The 15,676-nt window shown below is 48.5% G+C and overlaps 5 protein-coding genes across 5 annotated transcripts; 3 read left to right on the plus strand and 2 right to left on the minus strand.

Moving 5' to 3' along the window:
• Window positions 1–1,075: 1,075 nt before the first annotated feature.
• On the plus strand, window positions 1,076–3,699 carry BDW43DRAFT_305146 (uncharacterized protein; the record flags this gene model as incomplete). The annotated part of the gene is made up of 3 exons (XM_032045741.1): window positions 1,076–1,274; window positions 1,407–3,170; window positions 3,224–3,699. The coding sequence occupies 3 exons, from the start codon at window positions 1,076–1,078 to the stop codon at window positions 3,697–3,699; spliced, it is 2,439 nt and encodes an 812-aa protein (XP_031906195.1).
• Window positions 3,700–3,814: 115 nt separating this feature from the next.
• Window positions 3,815–6,151, minus strand: BDW43DRAFT_257747 (kynurenine--oxoglutarate transaminase). Its single transcript, XM_032039913.1, has 9 exons — window positions 5,832–6,151; window positions 5,702–5,770; window positions 5,559–5,643; window positions 5,394–5,499; window positions 5,266–5,338; window positions 5,061–5,214; window positions 4,995–5,008; window positions 4,512–4,935; window positions 3,815–4,445 (listed from the first exon to the last, which is right to left on the minus strand). Exons 1-9 carry the CDS (start codon window positions 6,014–6,016, stop codon window positions 4,155–4,157), a joined length of 1,401 nt encoding a protein of 466 aa, XP_031906196.1. The 5' UTR covers window positions 6,017–6,151; the 3' UTR covers window positions 3,815–4,154.
• Window positions 6,152–6,327: 176 nt separating this feature from the next.
• On the plus strand, window positions 6,328–8,542 carry BDW43DRAFT_257751 (ssDNA-dependent ATPase MGS1). Its single transcript, XM_032039914.1, has one exon. The coding sequence runs from the start codon at window positions 6,364–6,366 to the stop codon at window positions 7,945–7,947; it is 1,584 nt and encodes a 527-aa protein (XP_031906197.1). The 5' UTR covers window positions 6,328–6,363; the 3' UTR covers window positions 7,948–8,542.
• Window positions 8,543–8,605: 63 nt separating this feature from the next.
• cdc31 (putative cell division control protein Cdc31) lies at window positions 8,606–9,852 on the plus strand. The gene is made up of 2 exons (XM_032039520.1): window positions 8,606–9,061; window positions 9,162–9,852. Exons 1-2 carry the CDS (start codon window positions 8,792–8,794, stop codon window positions 9,642–9,644), a joined length of 753 nt encoding a protein of 250 aa, XP_031906198.1. The 5' UTR covers window positions 8,606–8,791; the 3' UTR covers window positions 9,645–9,852.
• Window positions 9,853–10,457: 605 nt separating this feature from the next.
• Window positions 10,458–14,866, minus strand: BDW43DRAFT_295838 (Metallo-peptidase family M12-domain-containing protein; the record flags this gene model as incomplete). Its single annotated transcript, XM_032044117.1, has 4 exons — window positions 10,458–12,751; window positions 13,158–13,268; window positions 14,060–14,064; window positions 14,448–14,866. 4 exons carry the CDS (start codon window positions 14,864–14,866, stop codon window positions 10,458–10,460), a joined length of 2,829 nt encoding a protein of 942 aa, XP_031906199.1.
• Window positions 14,867–15,676: the final 810 nt, after the last annotated feature.

The raw sequence follows: 15,676 nt of genomic DNA on the forward strand, positions 1-15,676 counted from the left end.
GCTTCTTGTTCCATTTCGCGCTGGTATGCCAGTGATTAGACTGAACTGTGGTTTATATCTTGACTGGGCATAGCAGAAAGTCAGTTGCCCTAGCTTATTAGAAATTGAGGTTTGGTACCATCATTAAAAAATAAAAATTGAGGGAAGTGAGTAGAACTTGAGGAGGAAGTGACTCCTGTGAATAAATCAAAAGGCATTTATTTAGCCTATAAAACCACGTGAGGAACATGAATCCTGAAGAATATCAAATATAGTGAAAGAACAACTCTTCCACCTCTTTACTCTAGTAAATTGAGAGATCAATGTAATCTGCTTAGGCTGTACTTATTTTAATGTAGAATATAGGTAAGTACATGAATGATTAAATCAAAAAGATCCATGTAGAACTCTCTATCCTCGTGAGGTTATATTGCAGCCCTATATTAAGTGTCCATCTCTAGGATTCTAAAATGATCATAAGGGGGTCCTAACTCTATACTATATTTGATATTCCAATGATCACCTTGTGCACAACAATGTTATACTTTAATGGGATGGTTAATGTAGACCATACATGACCTAATCACTGTCTCCTTGTTATCTAACAACCGTGGCTTGCGAGAACAGCAGAGACTATATAGAGTGTTCCGGAACCGATTGGCCAACACAAACACAGTCACCACAGTCACTACAGTCATGACGCAGGGCACGTTGAAGCACGTAGAGAAAATTTCTTTCTATTCTGGTACTGTCCACAACAAGCACTTACCCAAACATCTGTTCCAAGGCGATGTGAAAGAGAACCAACGGGACTTTCATGGTATCTATCAGCTTTGAGACCGCATAACAAGCTACAGAGCGCTTCTCTAATATACACTTAGCTTTAAAGTTGACAAAAGCTGATGGAAATGATCATTTAATACCTCTTGAGTATCTTGAAACCCCACCGTTACCATTACTTACAATCATTTAACTTGAGGCCGTACAGCTAGCCTGTCCAATGGAACTATCCCCAAGATTTCCAGGTCGATTTGAATCCCCCGGCCCTAAGGCGGGAAATGAAGACCAAGATCAGGCTTCAGATAGAAGGCCGCCCATGAGCTACCTAGGCTCAGCGGTAGAAGCAATCACTTCAAGTGGGCTTGAGGAAAATACAGACCTGCAATTGGACGAACTAGGAATCAGTGACAGAAAGGTATTTGCAGTGCAGGAACTTGACGAGTCTTCTTACTTCACTGCTACTGATTCTGTCCGGAACATGGCCACAAACACAAGTCAGGAACCTACCGATATGAGTGCTTTCTCTCTCAGAGGCGAGATGTTTCTTTGTTCTGGCGAGTCTATTTACCTTGGCCTTCTTGTTCCTTGCTTGTCTCGCACCCCTGGTGCTGTTTTCACAGAGAGGCGCTAACCAGAGGTTTATAAAGCAGAGGACGAGTATTCAAGTGCCCTTGAGAAAAAGAAGATTCGCACGGAAGCTATCGCTCTCATACGTGCTCAGACTCAAGCTCGCTTGGCCCGGATGGAAGCATTGTCGGAGGCAGTCATGTCAAGCCAAACTAGCGAGAGTGACATCTTGGATATTCCTTCCCTGGCCCCCGTTGAACAGCGTACTACACATACCATCGCGATGAAGTCAGGCCAGATATCAAAGAAACAGAAAAAGGAAAACAAGAAATCTAAGAAGATGGTGCCCTTTCAGATTGGAAAGATAGACTCTTCCAATAATCAGCCCAGCCCAAGTGAGAATGTGCCCAGAGTGCAGCCCTTAGACGAAGGAGTAGGTTCTAGCAACGGCCCATCATATTTTACTCGAAAGGGGAATATTCTGGAGCTAAGCCCATCCATTTTCAAGTATGCAAATTCCAAGGCCCAAAATTCAGTTGATACCAACCAGAACGTGGGTTGTGTCGGCCCTTGTGTATGTCAGGGTGAGAAAATCTCACAAGACAAACACAAAATCACAGCGCAAGTTCATGAAAGCTGTACGGAGCGTGGGCAGAAAACTGGCACTCGTGAGAAGACATATCGGGACGCACTCCTAGGTACCTTGGACAGCAAAGGTAAGGAGCGAGTCTCAGGCGTAGACCAGATCACAAGGGACGAGACAGTGGAGTACAACGCAACTCTCCATGCGCACCCAACCCTGCTTATAGTTGAAGAGTGGCCATATCTGAATGAAGATATAACAGCTGAGACCAATACACGTGATACAAGTCTTTCGACCTGTTCAGGTCAAGAGGAGGAGCAATCAAGCACCAGATCCTCCCTTTACGGCCAGCCATTGCGCCTTAGTCACTCTACACGCAAGAGTAAGACTCCCCTAAGGGATAAGCTGCCTCCTATACAGGAAGTATCAAGTGAGGTGATGCAGGGTTACCCTCATGAGGAATCACCTTCTCACTATTCTGAACGAGGTAGCATATCTGGTGAGGCGCAAAGCCACCTCCCATGCACACCGAATTCCTCAAAATCTACCTCAACAGGTTGGACAAGTGTTGAACTCCAGGGCACACCACAGACTGAATCATCAGAGATTAGAGTCACAGGGTCTGAGCACCAAAGAATTTCTCTCGACATGAGGACTGCTAGTGATCAAAATAAAGGCAGTCACGCACACCCTTCATTGTCCCTAAGCTGTGAAAAGGTGGACCAGCCCACCGCAGCAGCACAAAAGCCAATTGCGACACAAAAGCCAGAGGGGTTTTTCTGGCAACTCGACAGCCACGGTTTTCCTTGCGCAAAGGTAGGATGCGAGAAGCGTTGTAATTTATGGGATGGCGCAACTGTCATCTGCCCCCAGTGTGGGCCATTCTCGGAGATTCGCTATTGTTGCAAAGAGCACTTGCTCGAAAATATTAAGTGGCATTGGCAGCACTGCGGACAGATGACCTTTCAACACCCCTGCCGAGAGATTTCAATACCTCGAGATGTGAAAGACGGACCGCCTCTAGTCCCTTGTCTCCACCCTTATGATACACCTGAACGTCATCGTCAAGCCATTTATTTCAATGCTAAGATCTGGGACGGGGATTATTTCATATTCTCAGACTGGGCCGATCTGGTAGAAGCTGGTTTCCCAGAGAATAACCTGGATTTGCGGTGCTCGAGCCGGGTCGTCTATACCGTTCAGTTCGACGATGCAAGTGAGAAGGATCGGTTTCGTCGAGTTCTCGCGACTTGCTTGTTCAGTATGTTCATTTTGAGACCTCCCTTTATACTTACTAATATAATTTTCTTCCAGTGACAATTGAGGTTACCGAATTGGTCGATTATCTATTTCGGCTAATCCGGGACAAACTCCGGTCACAGGACGCCCCCGTTGATCTTGAAACCGCGCTCAAGTACCAGTTCCACGAAGAATTCTGCGTCACCATACAGCAACACATCACAGGAGAGAGACATGCATGTGTGACGGATTGGGATGGAAGGAACCGCCGTAACTGCCACGATGATGTCTGTCGCGCTGAATATCGCCGTTTGCTCGGATCTGTTGGGAGTAAGGGTCATTGCCAGCTCATTAATCACTTGGAAAGTAGCTATTGGATTCTTCGAGCCGTGAGAACTACCCACCCCAGCGTAACCGACGCCAAAGCACGTATGCGGGGAGAGGGTTTCAGCGACGTCGCAAAAGAAGATAGAAAAGCATTCCGCCGGGGCGAAGGATGGGATGGTGCTGGGACTGGTGTGATGGAGATTGAGGGAATCAATGATGATTGACCTGGGCTCTCACTCATAAAATGGATTGATCCACAACGTCGTGTTCCAGAGTTTGGAACTCTGGAACTTTGGATGTAGCTGTAATAGCCTGGCTATGAGCAGTTGACGCCGTGATCCTATTGTGTTTTTGGTGGTCTGTTTTCATGCTTCTAGCATCGATTTCCTATTGATAACATATTAGAAGTGTTAACGGGCAGCCAGCTTCCAGGGGTTGAGGGAAGTGGAGAAAATGTCTTTTAGGAACTGCTTGATGCAGACCTTCCAAATCAGGATTTTGAGACAGCGGAGCAAAGAAGTTAACAGTAAACATGAAAAAAGGTCTATTGGTTCCACCTTATCCAAAGAGCTCTGTTGAACTCCACTATGTAATCTATTATCAAAAGTCTAGCAGGGATAGCTTTTGCAGTTATGGTTCTCTGTTCGATACCAAGGAAGCTCTCATTCTAAGAACAAGTTCACTGTACAATATACTTCTTCAATCCACGGAGTCTCTCCTTGGCAGTTTCTAACACGTCGTCATTCTTGCATACGGCAAAGCGGAGATAATCCTCCGCAATATGGGCATTAGCGTCAGTGTAGAACTCAGTTGGTGGGATCGCGGCTACGCCAACCTCATGAATGAGGAACCAGCAAAGCTTGAAATCGCGAGGACGGTTTGCAACATGAGGAGGGAATGGATAATTCTCCGGTAGCTTCACTGAAGACATATTTGCGAGAACGAAATATCCACCCTCAGGATCAGAGTACTGGAGACATTTGTTAGATCGTATTTTGGATATTTTGGGGGTAGATATCTTCATGCTAAAACACACCGGAATGTTGAGCTCATCAAATACTTGACAGAAGCGTTCCATCTTCCTCTTCATTTCAGTGCGGCTCTCATCCCAGAAACCGACCTTGTCAGCTTGCTCAAAGGCAACAGCTGCAGCTTCCTGGAGAGGAGAGACGCTGCTGTAGCAAATTCGTGTGTGTGCACCGGCCACGTACTTGATTAGATGCTCCGGGCCAATAAGATAACCAACGCGCCAACCAGTTGCGTAGAAGGCCTTCCCAGCTGAGCCCACGGTGATAGTGCGTTCGTAAAGCTTAGGAGACAGGGTTGCTATTCTAGTAAAGGGTACATAGTAAAGACGATCATAAACCTCGTCAGAAAGAATGATGAGATCGTGCTTGATACAGAGCTCGCCGATTCGTTCAAGCTCATTGCGAGAGAAGACCTTTCCTACCGGGTTATGACTGTTGTGGTCGTTAGTACTATACTAGGGCGCGGTCACTTGGTGAGCAGCAACGCTTACGGGGAGTTCAAAACCTAATAAGTCAGATGAAATGTCTCCGATAGAGAATAGGGGAAACTCGCTTACAATCATTTTTGTCTTGGTGTTAATAGTATTCTCCAACTCTTCAAAGTCTATGGACCATTCCGAAGCTGGGGAAGTCCTTGTAGCTCCATCCTTGGGAGGGTGCAGAGGAACATATCGAATGGTGCCACCGGGCATTTCAATGTTGCTAATGTACCTTTTCTCGGGAGTCAGGCTTCTGCCGGTTGTCGTGCCATGGCTTACTCACTGATCAAAGAAAGGCTCGAAGATAATAACCTCATCGCCAGGCTCAATGAAGCCCATAAAAGCACTTAACATTCCTTTCCAATGTCAGTCAGTTGAGCTCAACCCGCAAAATACTATTATCGTTGTTACCCTCATTTGCACCAGTGCTAATCGTGACTTCGGTATCCGGGTTAAGCTTTCGGCCAAATGATGGAGAATACGCATCCGCAATGGCTTGCTTGAGGCGAGGGCGACCCTATACCAAAATGAGCGAGTGCTCGGTTATATTAAGAACCCTTCAAACCATTTTCATACCTTGGTCGGCGAGTATTGGTTACACTCAACTCTGTCAAGAGCCTCCTTTGCAGCATCAATCGCAAACTTAGGAGGGTTATATCCACTACGGAAGGATTATTATTGGCAGCCCAAATTCCTGCCCGTCTAAAAGTCTCACTTACAAGAATCCCTGCCCCATGTTCACAATGGGCTGAACGGGGGAAGCCGCAGCAGCTTCATTGACAATTGACCTGGGAGTCGATTAGTCAAACCATCCAACAATGGGTTTGTTCCAACGATCAACTTCCATACCAAACATCCTGTCTTTGACCAGCGACCCGTTTAGCCGGCCGAAAAGGGTCAGCACGAGGCATAGTGGCCGACATCGCTCTGGCGCGGGGACAGCGGGGTGACGTAGGTGTAGAAAACAAGGGATGAAACGGGGCCTTGAATCTCGCGAGTGTTGTAGAGATGGGGGTACGGTAGCCGGGAAACATAGAGGATGTGAGAAGGAAGGAAGAAAAGTCGGATGTCTGAACTGTTGCGGGGAGGGTGTCAATTAATATTCCTTAATCACAGGGAACCTAAAGCTTGACTGCAACTGGTCAAAATGATAGGCTGCCTAAGGCCGCGAGAGCGTTATGGCATAGGGCGTAATTGCGTGCTTGCTTAAGGCACTCAGGCACAATGGGCTTGCCACTGGCCCTGATTACTAACCCTGGGAACACGAAACCCCACAATTCTTGAATGGGTCAGGACGCGTAAGGTCACGCGTCCGTCGAACTTAACCAAACCAGTCCTGACAATCTTCTGTTTGTCGGACATTCTCCATGATTACAGCACTATGGTGTCGTGTCCGATATGCGGAAATTCTGTATCACCTCGAAGGATCAACGACCATATTGATTCTAATTGCCAAAACTACATTGATGAGCCGACGTCCAGCACTGGGGACCTGACATCCTCTCAAAAGGCGCAGGTACCCAGCTTTTTCCAGCCAACCTCTGCTCGGAAAGCATCCGCCCCGTCCAATCCACACCCCGACTCGTCCCCTTCCCAAATTGCAAGTCGCAAGAGACCCTCAGCGTCTGAAGCTGAAGTAGCGCCAGATAGCAACAATAGGACCAAAAAAGATGCTGACCAGTTTGCGAAGAGGCCGAAAGTGAGTGCCTTTCAGAAGGCTGCGCCGTTAGCAGAACGCATGCGACCCCGGACTCTTGATGAAGTCTGCGGTCAAGACCTTGTTGGCCCTCAAGGCGTTCTTCGCGGGCTGATCGAACATGATCGTGTTCCGAGTATGATTCTATGGGGTGGTCCAGGTACTGGTAAAACAACGATTGCGCGGGTGATCGCTTCGATGGTCGGGAGCAGATTTGTGGAGATCAACAGCACCAGCAGCGGGGTTTCAGAGTGCAAGAAGATATTCTCTGACGCCAAGAGCGAGCTTAGCCTTACGGGCAGAAAGACAATCATCTTCTGTGACGAGATCCATCGCTTTTCTAAGACCCAACAAGATGTCTTTCTGGGGCCAGTAGAAAGTGGGCAGGTTACTCTTATTGGGGCTACCACAGAAAATCCCTCTTTCAAAGTTCAAACCGCTCTGCTGTCAAGATGTAGAACTTTCACGCTGTCGAAACTTACCGATGAAGATGTCAAGTCCATCTTGTACCGAGCTTTGCGGGTAGAGGGGCCGAACTACTCACCCTCTGAGCTAGTGGATGATGAGTTGGTTTCCTATCTCGCGAAATTTTCTGATGGGGACGCTCGAACCTCTCTCAACCTTTTAGAACTCGCCATGGATTTGTCAAAGCGTCCTGGGCTCACCAAGGAAGAGTTGAAACGGTCTCTGACCAAAACCCTCGTCTATGATCGTGCGGGGGACCAGCATTACGACACCATTTCCGCCTTTCACAAGTCCATCCGTGGCAGTGATCCAGATGCTGCCCTATACTATCTCGCCCGCATGATTCAGTCGGGAGAAGACCCACTCTATATCGCTCGGCGTCTGATCGTCGTGGCCTCGGAAGACATTGGTTTGGCAGATAACAGTATGCTCACTCTCGCTATCTCTACCCATTCAGCCGTCGAGAAAGTCGGGCTCCCAGAAGCGCGGATAAACCTTGCACACGCGACCGTAGCCATGGCTCTATCAAAGAAGAGCACCCGATCCTACAGAGGTCTCAATAATGCGTTTGCGGCATTGGGAGAGCCAGGCATTGCCGGGCTGCCGATTCCAATTCATCTGCGAAATGCGCCTACACGATTAATGAAGGAACTCGGGTATGGGAAGGAGTACAAGTACAATCCCCACTATCTAAATGGCAAGGTTGTTCAGGAATATCTTCCTGAGGGACTGCGAGGCCGGAAATTTCTTGAGGATCTCGATCTTGGTCGTCAAATTGATCCGGACCTCAATGACCAGCGTTGAGAACTGCATCTTCATGAGATGAAACCCTTACATGGCCTCTCCAGCTGACATGATGTACATGAACGTGGTATCTAGGCATCGCCGTCTGTGGGGGGGGATGTTTGGATCTGATACCCATCAGCCTAGTTTAGGCCCCCAGTGCTGGCTGTTTGCTGTTAAGTTACGAAATTTTTGGTTTTACAGCTCAAACTGCCACCTATGACTAAATTCTCGTGGCAGTGAAAAACTTCCAAGCTCTTCATTAACACGTTCATTGACGGACAGGGCGCTTCAACGATTCTGGCGACCCTGGCCCCGACGAGGCACCGAAGGATAGAAGTACATCCTCAAACCGCGAAACGACAGTCATCTTAGGACTATACGTTCCTTACTCCATGGTTGGCGTAATTGACCGGAAGCCTTATCTTTTTATAAATCATCCATCTTCGAGATTTCCAGGCTATAGGCATGGTTCTTACGCGAGCGAGCTGGACATGAAAATATGCGTAGATGTAAAGGATAGAAGAATAGATAACACTTGGAATTAATTGATCTACCAGAGGTTGTGTAACAGCACTGAATTTACATAGAGCAGAATAAACAAACGGCCACCGCTTTAATTGGACTCCGCGTTGGTCGCGTCTCCGCAGCCTGACAACCCGAAACAAGCAGTCAATTCTTCCAACCTAACCCCCACAACTCACTCTCCTCTGAACAGTTAATTCTCCGGCCTAATTCAGTGCAATCAAAACAATTGTCACTTCGACCCAGAACGCTTCCCCTCTGACAACTTGAGCCCACCCTGGTGCCTTTCACCGGCGATCACCCACCGCGGGAGTTCTCTCCCATAAACTACGCAACCACCATGGCGTCGCAAGGGTTCGGCTCACGCTCATTCGCCTCGACCAGACTCCCTGAACGATCTGTGAACGCCAATCCAACCCCCTTCGCAGCGTCCGCCTTCTCCCGCCAACGGCTAGGAGCTCTCGGATCTGCCGACCAAGGAGCTGACGCAGCGAGATCCTCGCAGCAGGCGGCCCAACCACCCTCACATTCACAACCCCACGGCCCATCACAGGACTCAAACCCCCTAAGTCGATTAACAGAAGAACAACGAGAGGAGATCAACGAAGCCGTATGTCCCCACCTGTCTCCTCTCCATCCAAGAAGAAAATAAGCCTGAAAACAAACAAAAATAAAAATAAATCAAAGCTGACAAGAGTCCGAGCGAACAGTTCACCCTCTTCGACCTCGACCGCGACCAACATCTAGACTACCATGAACTCCGCGTCGCCTTCCGCGCCCTAGGCTTCACCCTTCCCAAACAAGAACTCATCGCCATCCTCACTACCTACGGCGTCCCCCGCCCCCAAGTCCAGCAGCAGTCCTCCACCCAGCAACAACAGCAATCCAAGACCGCCCCCGCCGCGAACCCCCAGCACCCGTCGAATCTACTCATGCCCCTTTCCGCCTTCCAAGCCGTGACGGCGGTGAAGATCTTAGAGCGCGATCCCCGGGACGAGATTCTGCGGGCATTCGAGCTCTTCGACGAGGGCGGTAAGGGGTACATCGATCTAGGGGACTTGAGACGGGTTGCGCGGGAGTTAGGCGAGACGGGGCTCGAAGAGGAAGAGCTTAGGGCTATGATTGAGGAGTTTGATTTAGAGGGTACGGGAGGTGTCTCTAGGGACGCGTTTGTGAGTATATGTTGGCAGTGAAATCGGTTTTTGTTTTAGGTGTACATTGCTATTGATCCTTGTGTTTTTCATTTTTACTTTTTTTATTTTTTTGTTTACTGTTGCTAGAGTCTAGTTTTTCTCTTCTTTTTTCCTCTTGGATTTGTGGCTAGATCCTGGGGATTGGTTAAAATGTTTTCATTGTACGGGCTAAGGGCTTCTTATGGCCTGAGGATTGTGCGGACTCTGATCGTCTTATTCTGTGCTTTTGATTCTGCATTGTGAGATTTTTATTCTTTCTTGACAGCATTTCGAGTCCCCGTTGGATGTTTTCTCTTGGGCATTGGATGGGCGCCTATCGGTTGTGGGATTCCCCTCTGGATGAATTATATACGATTCCATTGAGTCTTGCGTTACTGTGTGTTGGTGCATATTGGGTTATGTGTCGGATCTTGTAAATGAGAAATCGCTGCCATCATAGACCCTGTCCTATAAAGTTACTTGGTTTTTCTGACACAGAATGCCGTAAGTGTGAGAGCAATCAATATGTATTGTATTCCGGACACCACATCGGTGCCGGTCTCAATTATATAAGGGGCGCGCTATTTATGAATCAAGGAAAAGAACCGCCAAAGCCCGAGACTTCTTGGAGCCGAGCAAGAAGTAGCCATGGGAAATAGGTATAAAGCGAACAAGACATGTCACCAAGGTCTTTCATACAGGTGCCACAAATCACTCTAGTTGCGCCGGAGCCAAAATAAGAAAAGGATGCTAGAATGCAATACCCGTAGATTCGTCATGTAAAACTCGTGTCAGATGAACTTTAAATAGATATATAACAACAAAAGTTCTCAATTAGGCATATCGAGGTGCGTTACCATACGATGGTGGAGGATATGGTGGTGGAGGAGGGTCCCCAAGTCCTTGATATCCTCGCGGTGGCCCGTTGGACCACTGATTCATCGGGATCGGCTGTTGCATTGGACGAGCCCAGGGTCCATAAGCGCCAGCAGGTGGCGGCATCGGCTTTGGACCCGGCCGTGCCCGGCGACAGCGGTTGATCAAGCACCATAAAATCGACAACACAAGTAGGCCCCCCACACCGCACGCGACGCCAATCACCAGGTTCTTGTGCTCATCAATCCAGCCTTTGATACTGGAACCGTCGCATTTTCCGTTCTTGCAATGCCCACCACTTCCACAAGGGGTACCATCCAAGAAGTTCTGGTTGACACCGTAACATTGACCAAATGTATTAGAAGAGCAGACCAGCTCACAAGATGAGCTCCATGCAGAACAAGCATATGTCTCGTTGCTATGCAACAGGCTGCCCATGACGGACCGGCATTGGTAATCCCGACTAGTGCACTGTCCACTGGCACACGTTAAGCCAGACGAGGAATTGCCACACTTTGTTCCATCTTTCTTGAAGACGTCAGAAGGGCAGGTACTCGAAGTGCCACTGCACGTCTCTTCCTGGTCGCATTCGCCACGGCTGGCCCGACACACGGTTCCGGAAGGGGAGAATTGGCACTTCGAACAGCAGCTGTCATTGGCATCGTCACATACTGCGCCGCTCTTGAACTTGCATGTCTTGGCATCACAGCAGCTGTTGTTCCCGCAGGACTCTTCCCCGCCACAGTCGCAGTCTTCGCCTGACTCCACAATACCATTTCCGCACTGATGGCCGGTGTAGGTGGTCACCCCCCGATTGTCAGAAAGACAGCTGGACTTGACGCTGTTGCGACCCAAGGCTGAGCAGATGTTCCCGATTGTACATTGGGAGAATTCTGTGATATCCGTGCCAGTGGTGGGGTTCATGATATACTGCCCCCTTGCATCACAGGAGGACGATGTCAAAGGGCAGCACTGCGATGACGCCTCAAGGTTCTGTCCACAAGTCTGGGTATCACAATCATGAACCGCTCCAAAAGTGTGACCGGATTCGTGAGCAAAGATCTGCCATCCACCGCCTGAAGTGCGGACCACAACGTTGGTACCGCTGACCGCATTAGTAGTATCCTTCACAACTTCCGCATTACAGAGCTGTCCAAGCCATGCTAATCCAACCTCACTGCCTGTGGGGCAGTTGCTCATCAAGGTCCAGTAAGCATTAGTATCTTTTTGCTGCCCACGCCACGAGGAAAACTTGTCCAGTCGGGAAGAGATATTTCCCGTGGAGCAAGGCATGTTCCACTCTGCTGACGCGGGAGGCGTATCGGGACATTCCTTTTCAGTGATGGTCAGGTTGCGTAACCCGATAGAAATATTAAAAGATTTTTCGTAGACATTGGATGCGCTGTTGACGGTGTTTATGATCCACTTTTTGGCTGCTTCTTTATCGTCGAACGAGCCTGTGAACCCACAGTCCGTAGCGATACCGATTAATGCGACTTTTTTCGTGTTTGGGCAACCGGATTTATCACCAATCGTCGACTTCAAGCTCACGCCACCACTGTTTCCCGAGACACCCCCAGTATCAGATTGCCGTTTGCTCAGTCCGAATAGGGAATTTAAGGACATGGCACCCCATTCATTCATATCCTCGTCGACCTGAAGAATCGGGTGACTTGGGTCGGAGTTAAACCTAAGCTTGTCGGCTTGGCATGACGAGGAAACGGGGACTGAACGCTTCAGGTCTGTATGGAATTGCCGGATCATATCTGAATCACGATAAAACACCATATAATCACCTTTCCGGTCTGGGATGTCCACATCTTGCTCTCGTTTGTTTTCCAGGTAGGTCGATTTTAGCTCGACATGGTGTTTATCATCGTGGATGCTGAATACCCCCTCAAAAAGAGGTTGTGATCCATCGTTTTTCAAGTATATGCGGGCCCATCCCACTGGATCCCACATCCCCTTTCCTCTCCCAACCGAAGCACGGCCTTTGAAGACCTTATGCTCGTGTCGCTCAATTGGCTCTTCGCGTTGTATGTTTCCATATCGGTCTAAGTACTGCACATATGCATCCTCGGCAAGAATATCATGGTTTGGTTCTAGTTCTAGCTTTATTCGTTGGCTTTTATCGCGGAGATTGAATGTGATATCGAAATGGGAAAGGTGGTCAACTTGGTGCGAGGGTGTATGAATCTTCGGGTGATCTAGAGTCGAAACACGTAGGATGGCATTTGGCTCCTGCGACCGAGCTGCACGAGAGTCGAAGGTTAGAAACTAACACGAGCTAAGCAGCCGGAAGAAAATCCGATGCACACCCACCTTCTACATGGGCTGTGAGGAAAGTGATCGCACTGGTAGCAAACCATAGCGATTGTTTAAATAGCCTCATGACCGCCGGTGATAGCCAACGGCTAGGGAATTAATCGATTCCGGCCGACGGGTAAAGAATAAGAGAATGAAGAAAAGTTTAGATGCCCCCTTAGCTGAGAAACATGAACGGCATCAGGCAACAACAATAAAAATAATAAAAAAACCCGCCGTTTCAGTCCCACGGCCAAAGTTTGATATATTACGGGGTAACTTCTGCGTTTAACACTTGGAAGACTCCCTCTACAAGCCCCGGCAACTAGTAGAAGCACACAATTATATGCAAACGAACGACAGGGAGAGGGAAGCACCTCCAGGCAGCGAGCAATCGGTCAACTAGAGCCGCCACAGCGAAGCGCTTGGCTGGGGCGCAGCGGTCTTGGCGAATGAAACGATTTGCTGTTATCGTTGAGGAGATTCAAGTGAAAGAACGTAGTGAGGTATATAGATCAAAAATGAGGGGGAGAAGCGTGAAGATTATGGTGAGAAATGGGTGAGTGGGATAAATTTCGAGACGACAGGGTTGTCGTGGAGATCAACCAGAGAGATGACCCTTCGGAGGTCGGATGTCAACAGTATGCGGGAAGGAAAGAAATTTGGGGTTCACTAGGCTAAGAGTGGATATTCGAGACGGTCCCTGGAAAGGCTGATTAGTGAACGGATCAATTGATCGGCGGGGAATTGACACTTACGTTTAGTGCTGACAAGTAATATCCTTGAAAATAAAGGAGTTTCTAGTGTTGTACAGAGGAAATAAAGACATTCCAAATTATTGGATGAGATGATGCCCCCTAATAGAAACAGTAGATTTCTGGTTGCGGAGAATTCAGGAACGAGTGGATAAAGAAAGAAACGGAGAGAGATTAGGGAAGAGGAAAGTCTTGGCTGGTCAGGGAGGAAAACGGGTCTAAACTCTAAAGGGCCAGCCCTACTCTTAGAGGTTTGGATTGAACTTCCGAGACATCCACGACTTCAGAATAACTCCAAGGTCAAAGTTTCTTTTTTCTACTTCTTCTTTCCGTTCCCTGAGACAGGCGGTGGTATTGAACCCGACCCATGGATACTATCTAATTAATACCGTATACTATACCAATATAGATCGAATACATGTCTCATTATTAGTCCGGCGCTGTATGATACACTTCATGCGCAACAAGCGCAAAGTGTGGAATCAATGCTCCACAACTGACGCAGGCTACACAATGCATATCCTCATCCTCGCCACTTTCCTCCCAGGTATCATCACCGTCGGTATACGCCACATTTACAGGACAACCACTAGAGTTGGGATCACTGACCTTGGATCCATCAGCTTCTGGTGATAACTGTTCCGTCACTGGAACGGACGAGCCTGGTCTGCGTCCCATTTCCTGTTGCTGGAACATCTTCTCAATATCTCGCCCGCTGCTCTGCTTACGCTCCCCAGCCGCATCAACCATGTTGGTCACGGCGACATTCAATAGACGGATGTTCCAACCAGCCTTTTCAGGGTGAAGTTTCCGGAACATGGAGATCCCAAGTTCGTGCACGAGTTGCTCCGCCAGCGCATCAACACTCGCATCGAGTTGGAAAATGTACTGGGGGAGCGGTGCTGAGCGTGAGATTCGGTTAAAACTTTGAGACTGCGCCTCGTTTTGGGTAGAAGGCGGTCGAGGTCGTGTTGACAAACGAAGAGTCCTTGGACGAGCAATCCATCGCATATTAGACGAACCATTTGATCCCCAGCCCTTTACTGAATCGACATCGCGGTCCTTCTCAGTGAGATCCACCCGCATTCGACGTATCAGGCTGGCCGTCAGGGAAATCAGCTCTCGTCGCACTTCTTCGAAGGTGTTCAAGCACCCATACGAGTCTTCAATACTAATCTGTGTCGGGAGATCCCGAGCCAGACGAACCTCTGAATTATCTACACCATATATCAGACCCCAAATTTTCGTACCAATCCCTTTTGGAGACCCTGGGCCGCCGAGGATCTTATCCAACAGCGCCGGGCCCATGCCAGGAAATAAGCGAACGTCTCGGATAGTGACTGTGTCAGAGACCTGCTGGTTTGGGTTTGACTGCGCATGGCAGTCGAGGTAGGAAGTTAATTTCTGAGAGAGTTTAGAGCCAATCCCGGGTATTTTTCTTATGTCATGGGCATCAAGGAAGTTGACAACATTGCTTTGTGCGCCTTGCTCCGCCGCAATATAAGGCGGAAGAAGGGTTGTCTGATTATCAGGCTTATGAGTATTGCCAACCAGTTTAGCAAGAGTCTTTGAGGTAGAGATGCCCACTGTGGCAGTGTAGCCCATTTTGTCTTCAAGTTGTCCACGTAGGTAGGCAGCCAAATGGGAAGCAACAAGTAGTTTGAGATGTAGCGAATGGGGGTCATTTTCCGCCGGAACAAATGACAAGGCAGAATCTGATGCAGCGTTGGACACGGCGGGATAAGTAGAACCACAGAACTGGGTGGCATCAAATGCGAAACCGAGAGTGGGATCTTGATGGTCGAGGTGAAAGAACGAGTGTTCCAGATTATTTCGATTCAGAAGATCCACATTGTATGTAATCATGGCCGTGACATCCAGAAACAACTGTTACGGGAATAAGGCTTAGAGATCCACAAATCGTGGGGGTGCGCGAAGAACTAGAGGGAGGAAAAAATAGAACAAAATCAACACACCTCATCAAAGCCCAGTTTTTCCACTCTTCCACTCCAGCAGAAGTCGCGAAGGAAAAGATAGAGGTTCTTGGATGCATCACGAAACCTGGTTAAATCTTCACCCAGGACGATGACAACATCTGGACAGATTTGCTTGGCTTCC

Source organism: Aspergillus alliaceus, assembly GCF_009176365.1.
Source record: "Aspergillus alliaceus strain CBS 536.65 unplaced genomic scaffold BDW43scaffold_1, whole genome shotgun sequence".
Classification (NCBI taxonomy): domain Eukaryota; kingdom Fungi; phylum Ascomycota; class Eurotiomycetes; order Eurotiales; family Aspergillaceae; genus Aspergillus; species Aspergillus alliaceus.

Bases quoted from the DNA above. Each gene is read 5' to 3' on its own strand.
- BDW43DRAFT_257751 (XM_032039914.1), top strand. From the start codon at position 6,364: ATGGTGTCGTGTCCGATATGCGGAAATTCTGTATCACCTCGAAGGATC.
- cdc31 (XM_032039520.1), top strand. From the start codon at position 8,792: ATGGCGTCGCAAGGGTTCGGCTCACGCTCATTCGCCTCGACCAGACTC. The intron at 9,062-9,161 runs GTATGTCCCCAC...CCGAGCGAACAG, and splicing joins GAGAGGAGATCAACGAAGCC to TTCACCCTCTTCGACCTCGA.
- BDW43DRAFT_257747 (XM_032039913.1), bottom strand. From the start codon at position 6,016: ATGTTTCCCGGCTACCGTACCCCCATCTCTACAACACTCGCGAGATTC. The intron at 5,771-5,831 runs GTATGGAAGTTG...ATCGACTCCCAG, and splicing joins GGTCAAAGACAGGATGTTTG to GTCAATTGTCAATGAAGCTG. The intron at 4,446-4,511 runs GTGTGTTTTAGC...AAATGTCTCCAG, and splicing joins TTGATGAGCTCAACATTCCG to TACTCTGATCCTGAGGGTGG.